Source organism: Lissotriton vulgaris, chromosome 3_1 (assembly GCF_964263255.1).
Source record: "Lissotriton vulgaris chromosome 3_1, aLisVul1.2, whole genome shotgun sequence".
NCBI classification, from domain to species: Eukaryota; Metazoa; Chordata; class Amphibia; order Caudata; family Salamandridae; genus Lissotriton; species Lissotriton vulgaris.
In genome coordinates, this window is record NC_141689.1 from 231,402,613 (window position 1) to 231,416,061 (window position 13,449).

At 48.0% G+C, this 13,449-nt stretch overlaps 1 protein-coding gene across 1 annotated transcript in view; it reads left to right on the top strand.

Moving 5' to 3' along the window:
* Positions 1-1,796: 1,796 nt before the first annotated feature.
* The window catches only part of LOC147726236 (urea transporter 2-like), a 54,600-nt gene continuing 42,947 nt past the window's right edge, over positions 1,797-13,449 (top strand). Inside the window, exon 1 of the mRNA XM_086960333.1 lies at positions 1,797-2,227. Within this exon, the coding sequence (XP_086816459.1) occupies positions 2,225-2,227 (3 nt within the window). The 5' untranslated portion in view covers positions 1,797-2,224. The remainder of the gene's footprint in view (positions 2,228-13,449) is intronic.

Sequence of the window (13,449 nt, forward strand, 5' to 3'; positions counted from 1 at the left end):
CCAGTGTTTTTGGTGCTGGCACTTAATTTTCAACACCTTTACCATTACTGCGCTGTTGGTCTTACTTAGAGATAAGTACAATACCAGTTGTTTATTAATGCAATACACATTTACAATGACTAATGCTAGTATGTATTAGAGGAGAGTAGCTCTCAGTGTCTGCCGATGCCCAGATGGACACGAGATAAATTGAACCTATTCTTAATTGAAGGTAGAGACACCCCTTTTACTTTTGCGCTAAGAGGAGTAATTCCTAGCAGACCCTATTTTGAGGTTTTTGTTCCCTATTTTTGCTGGCTTGGATTGAATGATTCACGACTGTCTGGGCGCCTCGGACACTTGAATATATACTGTATCCCTGAATGTCCATTAATCTGGTTATTTACTGACTTATGTAGTATATAATTTCGACATTCATTTAATAGTTGTAAATATTATTCATTATGAATTTGTACTGTTTTTTATGTAATTTTATGGTCTATTTCAAATTTTACTGAATAAAGATGTTGATTTGATTTGAGTAAATTCCTCCCAAGCCATTCTTATAGCTTTGAAGGGCCTGGAATTGTCTGAATTGTCGTACCTGTAGGAGTGAGATGGTTAGTAGTTGAGTTTTTACTGTCATTGGCGAATATAAAAGGGGCAATGTGTGATGCAAGCTGCAGTAGGGTGATTAACCATCAGTAAATATCATGGACCGTCCGTAATTTTGACCTCACGTCCATTGTCCATGAGGATCCCTTTTACGGACGCCTTTTGTCTGTAATTTTGTGCCTTGCAAGTCTATCTGAGCAGATCTTCCTGACCACTTCTCTTACCAAACATGCCTGCACAGGACCATGAGTTGTAAGCAAAATATCAGACTGGACAACCCAGTGCAATAACCATATAAATGGACTATTATCATATGAAATACCACAAAAAGACCTGTAGAGTTGCTCAAAGCTGCACGCATACCGAAAAAATATTGTCTCAACCTAATATAAAACATATTTTGACTTGCACTTAAGTGGTTGTCTATTTACTTACTTATATACTATCTCGCAACTTCCTCTGATGTGTCTGTAAAACGTACCTTTTGTCCCGAAGTTTTGTCCTGAATTTTGATCTACTGTCCTGAATTTTTGTCCTGAAATTTAATCCTCTGTCCTGAATTTTTACACTTACCGTCCTGAATTTGCACCAATGCCAGTTGGTCACGCTAAGCTGCAGTGGCTTCTTGAAGAGTGCCCTGGTACTTACTTTGATACAAATGATGCACTGTATGAAATGCAATCAACAATGGCACATTGAAAATTGAAAAGTAGTGTCAATAGTCGGTACCCCTGTGTCAAACGTTAACCTCAGGTTGACCCCGTGGATTAGCTTGTGGCAGCTAATAACGACCCTGCCTGCTGACTTCGCAGATGGGCAGTCTTTTTGCATACAGTCGCGTGCTTGTGACTTCACTTGCACCACTGCATTAAAGTCCAGTTTTCCCTTAAACGAGAAATGCTATCTCGGACTGTGTTCCGATTGGGTCAACTGCGGCTATACAGGACCACAACTCCCAGAAACCATTATGGTGTTAAATTAAAATGCAGGTCTGGAACATAATCAGAACTTCCGTGCACGGCTGGATGAAAGTCTCGCGGCTGACCTGGTGCACCACGGGTCACGCGCCGCGGCTGCTGGAGGACAGTAATCCCTGTTTTTGGCTGAGCGCGCGGTTGTTCCTTCCGTTACTTGTCCAGCTGATTTGAGTTTTCCGCTAACTTTGCACGGGTGTTACCAGGGGGCGCGCCGCGCACGTGCGCGCAGTGGCTGATAAAGGGGCGCGCGAGCAGAGTGAGATGTATCGGTAGGGAGTGGAGTTTGGTCCGGGGAGTGCTCTGTGGTGTCCCGGTGATAAGCAGAGCCAGCAGCCCGTCCCCTGCCCGGTGCTCACAGGGGCAGCAGCAACAGTTGCGGCTCCCGAGGCTGCTGGAAAAACACAATAACTCCGAGAAACTTGGCAGATAGTCAAGGACAGGGGGTGGGCAGAGGCGGCTCACGGGCACCTTCTCTGAGCCCAGGCTCGGTGGCGGAGGGGTGGGGCCGCAGGACTCGCACACTGTTACCGCCTGGCCGGGGCTGGCGCTATAAAAGCTATTTCTGAGCCACGCGGTTTACCGCTAGCACTATTCGTGCGTTACTGCGCCAGTGCAAGTGACCGCTAGTTGACAGGATTCATATTGAGCCGCAAATGGTAAGATCTAAACTCTTCTTCATCTGGCTATTTCTACCTAATAGTTGTTTTCCATGTATTTTAGATAAGACAAAAAGTTTTACTTTGATTTCTTGAGTTCTATTAAATGAACCCTATTGTATCATATACTTTAAACTGTATTGTAAATTGTGCCTACGTATACATAAAACAAGGCATAACTTTAGCTGTCTGAGTTTAGAGGTGAAGCCGCCCCATCCACAAAGCCACCTGCATTTTCTTCTGCTGAATGGTTGTCCTGCGTGTCTGCAGTTTGGCACGGTTCTGCTTGTTTAGTCCACGTCCGTCACCCACTGCCCCGTGTTTCTGCGGTGAGGGTAGACCCCGCTTTTTATTCGCTTTTCTGTATGTGACGCCTGCAGTAACGCGAGGCAGGTGCCACTTTTCACTGTTTACAGTGAGTGATGTGGGAAACGGGTCTGCTCTGCAGCCTGGCAGGGGAGGCGTCTGACGACTTCAGCATGGCAGCTCCAGATCTGTGCGCAGTGTCATAAACACGCTGCGTTTATCTCTTTTTTTTTCTTATCAGCATAAAGCGTGACTCTTGGGTTTTAGCTCAGAAGGCGCCCAGACGCAGGAAAAGCTCTATCCCTCGCGCGGCTCCCCGAGGCGGGACGCGTTCTTTTTTGCGCGTGGTCTATGTAGGAACGAATTGCGTCCCCATGAACTGTAAAACCAGGGTTTCTGCTGTAATCGGCATGGAATGTCACAGCAGCAGGCGCATTGACCCTGAAGTTATACGGTCCGTGGAAACACTCTGCTTTTTTTGACGGACTAAGACATGGATAAACTCTCGGGAAAGTCACTCTGCTTTCCCAATCAGGACACCTGCAGCTTGAGGGGACCACCCTTCAGTAGGACCCCATTGAGCCCAAAACCAATTAATATCGGTGCTACCTGAGAGATGACGGGACCCCTCATCACATTTTCCGGGGTTGTTCCCTTATCACTTTGTGTGATACCACCAGCAAGAGCCCAGCTGCAGGCGGTCAATTTACCAACAGGCAAGAATTTATTTTTCATAAATAATTTCTCATGTGTGTTTCATTTTAAATGGCAGAGCATCTTTGGTGATGATGGTGGCAAGGAGGTCTTGTCAGCACAACACAGTGCCAGGGGAGGTGTATAGACCTGCAGGTGCTCCTCCCAAATATTATCACTAGCACACAGAAAACAGCTGGGTCTTAGAGAGGTAAAGAGAGAGAGTAGCCTACCTGAAAGGGGATGTTCCCTTTTAAGGACAAAGTTCTCTTCCACCAGAGGTTGTATGCTCCATCATTCGGAAACTCCTCGCACTGTGACAGCCGATCATGGTGTGGGCTAAAACTCCCTCACTCAGGAGTTCTTTGGATGTTTTCAGAGAGTTTTTAGAAATCCTGTGATGAACTAAAGGGTGGTGAGGTATGCAGAGTGTGAAGGGGTGATTAAAACGAACTCCAGCCCAAGCGTACAACTTTTTTCATGCATGCCTGGGGGGGGGGGGGGGGGACGGGGGGGGGGGTGAAAAGACATTGCAGAGGTGTCACTGGAGTAGGTCAACATGTTTCTGCCTTTTTTACTCTATTAGAAGTGTGGCATTGGCCTTCATAAGGACCTGTGAGAATTGCTTCTGCTCTACAAATGTACGTACAGAAGGGAAATGCAAAACTACTCAGTGGTCTGTAAGTTTCAAAGCGGATCTACTGTCAATATACCTGTGGAAGAATACAATAAACAGCCATGTTACGGTTTAAAACAAAATGTGTTGTATATCGCGTCGTGCCACAAAGTACCCTAATTAGCGCTGCGTATTGAATACCTCAATGTGTACAAAGTTGAAAGACCTTGTGATCCTACAAGATTCACCTGGAACAAGGTGAATATTGATCACCATGAAAATATGTACATATTACGGTTCAGCATGGCGTTCATGCATGGTACAGCAACCGTCTGGTATTTTGCTTAAGCTCAAGGGACCCTGGTTTGGCGCTCAGGGCACACTCGGTCCCATAATCTAAATGTAGGGGAGAGTGGATGGTAAGGCTCGTGGGTACGAAAACACTCAAAGGTACTGTTGAGAAAGAGCAAGTAAGAGAACTAATGTGTGCCAGTTAGGGGCAGAGAATATTAACCCTAGTAGGATTCTGGTCATCGTAGTGATTGTGCTCGCCAAAGATATGATTAAAAGCATATGTATGTGGTGCTATATGCCCCTGAGCACACAATAATATATAATCAGTATATCCAGTACTAACGCCGGAGTACAGCGAGGACACTTGCCGCTGAACTACGGGTCGGGACGGTGATGAGGTTCCACTAATTCAGACTACCCTCGGTCCTTGATTACTTAGATTTGGCCCATGTAATTGATATTATTGAATGGTACGGATTCGTCTGGGGACCGGGCGGAACGTTTGCGATACATTGCGCCCCAGTATACAGAGATTTACAGTATTGGAGTGGAACGACTGTGACAGAGATGATAAGATATTTCAGGTGAAGTAATCGCCACAAGATAGTGGACATTGGTCGTAATTTTGCTGGATTGGAGAACAGAAGTTTAGAGAGGATTGCAAATATATTGCTTCAGCCCTGAGGAAGTCTATGTGTGGAATGTACACACGACGAAACACGTGTTGGCAACCTTACCTTCACCATTTGAATTGATGTACTGAAGAAATATATATTGGAACTTGATCTACTTGGAACATTTGGAATAAAACTTTGAAGGACAATCTGAGGACAATATTTTCTATATTATTTGTGGTTTACTGATTGATTGGAAGCACAAGGACAACTGGATATACTGATTATATATTATTGTGTGCTCAGGGGCATATAGCACTGCTCTATTTCTGTTTGTTACAGAAAGACAGGGGTGTTGGATACACGCCCTTCCTCTAGATGCACCAAATCTGACTCAGAATATAGGTTACATATTTCCCTGATATTAAGAGGAGCGCCCTGAGTTTGTTTGTATCCCATCTCTTGAAGCATATGTATGTGGCATGTGAGTACATGCGCCAAAGGCATGGAGTTGGTGTGCGAAAGTGTAACCTGTCAAGACATTCAGAGTAAATGATCTACTTCTTTTAAGTCTCGAGAACCTGTCGAACTTCTTTGAAGAGGCTCAAGAACCAGTCTAAGAAACTAAGATCTGCTAAAAAATATACGAACACTGGTGGGTTTCAGTAACTTGGCTAGGGATACTTCAAAAATGTTCTATTAAAAAAATCGAACCAGGCCACCTCCTTCCTCTGTGTGCTTTGATATGTGCCCCTCCTTACACACCTGTTCATTCATGCTTGGCTCTCCTCGCCCACTCACATGCTGCGTGTCCACCCTCCCTATAGACGCACCTCTGAGAGTCCATATGACATTTGCATGTTGAGTGGGGTCGATGGACAGCACAAGTGCCCAAGGTGCCATTACAACAGGTTACCGTCCTGACATTGTTCCCTATGGCTAAGTGGGCAGCTGCTGCCTTGGCTCTGGCCATTCATTCCTTCTCACTTTCTGACCAATCTGTAGGATTTTACTTGGCCTGGAAACTTTGACCCCGGTATAACTGGAATCTTTTTTTGAAAATGTTTATTTTGAATAATCCAGTCCCTATATGTTGCACCCTTAAAGTGACATTTCACCACATCTGGTTTAGAAGTAGTGACCGTGCAGGACGGGCCCAAATACCACAGCTAGCCTCATCACCAAAATGGGTTTATTTTCATGGTCAAAAGTTTGACTCCCCATTGCGTTTTAGGACCTATTGTTTCCTGGGGACGGTCCAGCAGTGGTATACCCTTTTTAATGGGAAACGTGGAATAGTAGAATATTTGTTATGATAGACTGAGTTTCTCACTTTTTCGGGCTTCTATATGTAAGTTAGCATGCAAGGAAACACATTTTTGCAAAGTAACCTTCAGAATCATATGGTATTAAGGGTAACCACAAGTTCAGAGTTGTACAGATAACCACTTTTCCTAAACTCAGTTTCTTGGGCACACTTCAAGAATGCATGTTTCCATCATACTCCCTTTTCATTCATTAGATTTTAGCAAATGTATTGTTCCACGGTCAGTATATAATGAAAAATCATTCAAAGCTCCTGTTGGCTCTTTATATCGCATGTTTTTGGACAACCATCAAACATTATACATCTCTGTGACCAGAAGGCTATGACTGACATAATGGTATACTACATTTGTAAATCAGCCATTAGGGCAAAAAAGTAGAGCAAAAAAGTATGGATGACAACATCGGCACATATTTCTACATCTTATTGTATATTGGTTTTACTCTATTTCTGATTTCAACAATTAGTTTCTTTGATAAAACCATGAAGGATCTACATAAATGACCTGTTGCTGACTTTAGAATTTAGTGTTCTTTTCAGAAACGTGTAAGTTTCAGCCACAGACTGCAATTTGGGAGAAAACACAAAAAATGGAAAAAATCAGCTACTACTTAGAAAAACACAAGATCTGTGCTAAAGATTCCTTTTTTAAACAACTCTGCTTGTTGCTGAACAGATTATTCTGTTAGCCAGCAAACTTTTAATAGATGCTGTTTTTAGAAATAAATGTATGCTTTCTTGTACTGCATCTTATCCCAATAAAAACAGAGAGAAATTCATGTTGCTATATTTTGGCTATTTTCCCGGTTCCCTCCAGGAGGAAATAAAGGACAGATTTGGCCTGGATACCTTTGTGGAAACATGTCATGAAGGCTTAAGCTCCCCAAACATCAGAAAAGAGTCTGCACTGTGGGTGTGGGAGGGACTAGCAACTAAAAGATTATGCATGGTCTTACGCCTTTCTGGTGCATATGTATTTTTTGTTTGTACAATTCATGAACATTTCCCATGCATTTACTGCCCTAAAGTCTTGCCTTTCCCTGATCAGTCAACTTGGGAGAAAACATTTGTTTTGTGCAGCTTCTCCGCTTCATATTTGCATTAGTCATTGAAATTAATTTGGTCTCAAAAAATTTGGAATTGTTAGATTTTGTGAGCATGCAATTGGCCAACGTGTTAATCATGACAAAGGACTGTACTTATTACAGTTGCTATGTACATTTAGACTAATCCCACCTGCAATATTGAGCTCTGGATAGAGAGAAAAATCATGCTTGTTGGTTTCAGTGAGAACCTGGATTCAGATTATTATTAAAGTTTTGGAACTCTAATGAGGTCCACTTAAAAAGATACATACCAATTAATACATAAAATACAATAAAACCATATAAGAATACAAAATGATAAGGTAGTCCGAGAACAACATTTTTCAACATATTGAAGTATCAAAGCATAAACTTTAGAATTTAGCAGCCGACCTGAGGAAACAGCAGTATCAAGGGATAAAATTCAAAATTTAGCAGCCAACATTGAAAACGCAGATCATATAATGAATTGTGGAAGTAAAAAATAGGTTGCGGCCAGGACACCATAGAGCACCTTCATGGATCAAAGTTTACAATTAGCAGCAGAAAATGAGCGTACAGGACATATCCGGAAATATGCAAAAGACATGTGGAGAGCAACAGGTTCATGTGCAAATTTACACATATTTTTTTAAAATTAGATGAACACAGAACATTTAGAGTAAAAGACACAATAGTGTGAAATACCTTAAAAATTAGAAGATAAATCATGTACATAGTTCAACGATTCAGAAATTAAATCCCAATTGGGAAAATACAGTAAAAAAAAATACATAAATTCCTTACAAAAGTGAACCAATTTTATGCATACTACTTCATTTTTGGGATTAAAAAGAAAATTGCGAGCAGAAACTACATCCTTAACACCATTTTGTAAAAACATTGGCCTAAGCCAGCGACGGCGATGTAAGGTTAGCGCCGGACAAACAAAGAGAAAAATGATTCAAGTTCTGGATACTCAGTTCACAAAAATTACCGAAGCTGGATCTTCTGACCGGCTTGCTCTTGGACAGTGAGTTGTTCATGATCAGTATTTCATGGTAAAACAGTTTTGGACATGGAGGGGTTCAGCATGGTTTTTAAGGTATCACAATGGCTCACTGATTGCTATGGCAACAGAAATCCATGTGAGCAAATATAGCAACTGGCTAAACTATGCCACAATGCTACTCCTATCCCCCATGAGCTCTTCACAAGTTCTCTTCGCGTTATGGCTCGTTTTCTGCTAAATCCCTCCTCATTTACATATATTTTCTGTTGAAAGTATTTGCAATCACTCGGTTTAAAATGTAAATCAGTGGAAGGCAATGGCCGCTGGAAGCAATGGAGGAGCTAGAAGATTAAAATAGCCCCCACTTTGAACTAAAGCACTGAGGCCAACAAGCAAGCGAAGCTAATGAGCTGCACTCTCGCTAGAGCAGCTTCCTTGTCTTTTTTTTTTTTATCAATGCATGAATTATTTAAATCTTTTACCCTTCCGTTCATCCATCATTTAATGTTTCCCCATTCCATTCATCCATCAATTCTGCGATCCATCCACTCTGCCATCCTTTCATCCACCCTGCAATTCATCAATCCACTCTGCTATTTATCCCTCAACTCTGCCATCCATTCATCCACCCTGCAATTCATCAATCCACTCTTCCATTCATCCATCCGCTCTGTCATCTCTCCACTCAACTACTCTGCCATCAATCTATCCAATCTTCCATCCATTCATTCTGCCAGCCCCATGTCAATCCATCTTCCACTCTGGCATCCACCCATGAGGAGCCCTACACCACCCTGGAAGAGACCAGGATTATACTAGAATACTGCATGCCCACCCCTGTGCCCACCCTGGTGGATCTTGTTCCCCATCCTGTGATGGCTCCTGCCCCCCGCCTGTGATGGCTCCCCCCCCCACCTGTGTTGGCTCCTGTTCCCCCATGTGGTGACCCCTGCCCCCCCTGCCTGTGATGGCTCCTGTCCCCCATGTGGTGGCTCCTGTGTCCCCCCCCCCCCCTGCCTGTGATGGCTCCTGTCTCACCATGTGGTGGCTCCTGTGTCCCCCCTTCCCCCCGCCTGACTGTGATGGCTCCTGTCTCCCCATATCCACCCCCCCTGTGATGGATCCTGTAACTGCCCTTTTGTCCCAGTCCTGGAATGGCTCCTGCAGGGAGGGTAAAGTTCAATCAATCAATCAATCAAGGCATTTATATAGGGCACTACTCACCTGGAGGGTCTCGAGGCGCTAGGCGAGGGGGGTCCGCTACTGCTCGAACAGCCAGGTCTTGAGCTGCTTCCTGAAGGTGAGGTGGTCCTGGGTCAGGCGGAGGTGGGTCGGGAGGGAGTTCCAAGTCTTGGCGGCGAGGTAGGAGAAGGACCTTCCCCCTGTTGTGGCTCTTCGGATGCGGGGGACGGCGGCGAGGGCATGGCCGGTCGAACGAAGCTGGCGTTTGGGAGCGTAGAAGTTGAGGCGGCTGTTGAGGTATCCTGGGCCTTGGTTGTGTAGGGCTTTGTGTGCGTGGGTGAGGAGACGAAAGGTGATTCTCTTGTTGACCGGGAGCCAGTGCAGGTCTCTCAGGTGTCTGGAGATGTGGTTGCGACGGGGTATGTCCAGGATGAGTCGTGCTGAGGCGTTCTGGAACCGCTGGAGCCTCTTCTGGAGTTTGGCAGTGGTTCCGGCGTAGAGGGAGTTGCCGTAGTCCAGACGGCTGGTGACGAGGGCCTGGGTGACCGTCTTCCTGATCTCGGTGGGGATCCACCGGAAGATCTTTCGTAGCATGCGCAGGATGTTGAAGCACGTTGAGGAGACAGCGTTGACTTGTCTGGTCATGGAGAGGGAGAAGTCCAGGATGACACCCAGGTTGCGTGCGTGGTCTGTTGGTTTGGGTGCGCTGCCTAGGGTGGGGGGCCACCAGGAGTCGTCTCAGGCGGAGGGTGAAGATCCCAGGATGAGGACTTCCGTCTTGTCCGAGTTCAGTTTCAGGCGACTGTTCTTCATCCATTGGGCTACCTCTTTCATCCCTTCGTGTAGGTTGGCTCTGGCGGTGGCGGGGTCGTTGGTGAGGGAGAGGATCAGCTGGGTGTCGTCGGCGTAGGAGATGATGTTGAGGTTGTGCTGGCGTGCGATGGCTGCGAGGGGGCTCATGTAGACGTGGAAGAGGGTTGGGCTGAGCGAGGAGCCTTGAGGAACGCCGCAGATGACTTCGGTGGCTTCTGATCTGAACGGGGGGAGGCGGACTCTGTGTCCTTCCGGCGAGATAGGAGATGATCCACTCCAGTGCCTTCTCCTGAATTCCGACGTTGCTGAGGCGCTGTACTAGGGTACGGTGGCAGACAGTGTCGAAGGCCGCGGAGAGGTCTAGGAGGATGAGGGCTGCTGTTTCTCCGTTGTCGAGCAGGGCTCGGATGTCATCGGTGGCTGTGATCAGGGCGGTCTCGGTGCTGTGGTTGGCCCGGAAGCCAGACTGCGAGAGGTCGAGGGATCCGTTCGTCTCGAGGAAGGAGGCCAGCTGCTTGTTGACGGTCTTCTCGTTGACTTTTGCAGGAAACGGGAGCAGCGAGATGGGGCGGTAGTTCTTGAGGTCGGTGGGGTCGGCTGATGCTTTCTTAAGTAGAGCGCTGAGTTTGGCGTGCTTCCACCTCTCCGGGAAGGTAGCGGAGTCGAAGGAGGTGATGATGATGTCCCGCAGGTGGGGTGCGATGACAGTGTCGGCCTTGTTGAAGACGTGGTGAGGGCACGGGTCGGTCGGAGATCCGGAGTGGATGGAGTTCATCGTGCGGACGGTGTCTTCGGTGCTGATCGGGGTCCAGGCACGGAGGGTGGTGGTGGGGGTGGAGGTTTGGTCGTGGCGTGTGTCAGTTGAGTGCTGAAGCTGTTGTGTATGTCCACGATCTTGTTGTGGAAGTAGGAGGCGAGGGAGTTGCAGAGGTCTTGCGAAGGGGTGATGTCATTGTTTCCGGCGTTGGGGTTGGAGAGCTCTTTAACAATGTTGAAGAGTTCCTTGCTGTTGTGTGCGTTGTTGTCCAAGCGTTCCTTGAATGCAGTTTTCTTGGTGGCGTGGATCAGTTGGTGGTGTTTTTGGGTGGCGAGCTTGAGGGCAATCATGTTGTCCGGTGTTGGGTCTTTGCGCCAGGCTTTCTCGAGGGCTCTGCAGTTCTTCTTGGAGCTCTTGAGTTCGTCGGTGAACCATGGGGCTTTCTTGCTGCCGGGTCTGCTAGGCGGGGTCCTCAGAGGGGCGAGGTCATCTGCGCAGTCGCTGGTCCACTTCGTGAGGTTGGTGGCCGCTTCGCTGGGGTTCGTTGCGCTGGTAGGTGGGTTCTTGCTCAGGGAAGTTGCGAGCTGGTCTGCTGTGATCTTGTTCCAACGTGCCACCTGGTGGTGGTGGATCGTGGTCCTTCTGAAGCTGAAGTGGACGCAGCTGTGGTCCGTCCAGTGGAGTCCGGTGGCGTGGCTGAAGGTGATGTCCTTGCTGGATGAGACGACTGGGTCGAGTGTGTGTCCGGCGTAGTGGGTGGGGGTGGTCACCAGCTGCTTGAGTCCGAGGTTAGCGAGGTTGTCCATCAGGATGGTGGTGTTGCGGTCGTTGTTGTTCTCCAGGTGGAAGTTGAGGTACCCGAGGAGGATGTAGTCAGCGGAGAGGAGGGCGTGCGGGCTAACTAAGTCAGCAATGTCTTCGCTGAATTGTGTGCGTGGTCCCGGGGGTCTGTAGATGAGGGTGCCTCTGAGGGTCGTCTTTGGGTCGGTGTGGATCTGGAAGTGGAGGTGCTCGGCGGGTGCGAGGGTGTCGTCTGTGTTGGTCGTGATGCGGATGGTGTTCTTGTGGACGATGGTGATGCCTCCTCCAGTCTGGTTGACGCGGTCCCTCCGGATGATCTTGTAGCCGTCTGGGATGGCGATGGCGATGGCGATATCGGGAGCTGAGGAGGCGTTCATCCAGGTTTCTGTGAGAAAGGCGACGTCTGGGGCTGTGGTGTCGAGCAGGTTCCAGAGCTCGACGGCGTGTCTGTGGACGGAGCGGGTGTTGAGCAGTATGCACTTGAGGTGGCTGCTGCTGTTGCGCGTCGTTGTCTTGGTCAGTGCTGGAGTGGTGCAGGTCCGGGTGCAGGCGAACTTGCAGGAGTGGCAGCAGAAGTGTCCGTGGGTGCGTCTCGGGGTGGCTCGGTAGCACCCCGGGGTTCGGCCGGCGTTGAGTGCGTAGAGTTCGGTGGCGTCGTAGGTCCGGCGGGTGGGCTGGGGTCTGCGGGAGGCAGGGGTCCTGGCCCTGGGCATGGCCCAGGTGCGGACGGGCGCAGACGGGCTTACCTTTGGCGCACCTTCGGCGCGCTTAGGGCGCGCCCGCTGCGCGTGCACGCTGCGCCTTAGCCACTCTGCCATATGTGGAGAGTGGGGGGGGGGCGGAGTGAGGGAGGGGCTGCTGGGAGGCGGGAGCGGGGCGGCCAATGGAAGGGCTGCAGAGGGAAGGGGCGGGGCCGCAGGGGGCAGCGGCGGAGAGCGGGGAGGTGGCGGAAAGCGCGGCAGGGGCCGGGGGCGCCAAAATCACAGGGGTACAACAATAACAGTACGGGGAGACAGAAAATAAACATGGAGCACAAAATACACAGGGGGAGAAAAATCGGAATCGGAATCACGGAGGAACAAAATAATTCAACAGGGGGAGTACAGAATAACAGGGGACAGAGAACACACCGGGGGAAAGATAAACAATCGGATTCGCTATTACAGACGCGGCGCAGGCGGGGCCAGAGCAGCAACAGCGGTGTCACGGAGTCACAGCTGCGAGCGGCGGCGGCACTTGGCGGGAACGAGGGGCAGCCTGGGCTCACTCATGAGGAGTGTGCGCGTTGCGTCGGGGTGACCGGCTCTTCTCAAAAAGGCTTAGCTCAAAATTAATATGAAAAGTTGGACGAGTGAGTAAGAGAAGGGATGGGTGGATGGCTGGATGAATTGGTGAAAGTTGAGTGGATGAATGAAAGATTGAATAGATGGAAAATGAGAGTGGATGGATGGATGGATTGATGAGTTAGTGGAAGGATGGAAGAGAGAAAAGGTAAATAGCTGGATGAATTGGTGGGAGGGTAGCTGGATGGGTAAAAGGGTGGATCGATGACTGAAAGGTTGATTGAGTGAAACGGTGGATGATTGAGTGGATTGATGAATTGAAAAGGGTGGATGGATGACAAAGGGTGGATGTAAGGATGGCTGAGTGAGTGAAAGGGAGGGTAATCGGACAAAAGGATGAATAAATGAGTGAAGGAGTGGAAGGATAAATGGATGAGAGAAAAGATGGATGAGTGATAGG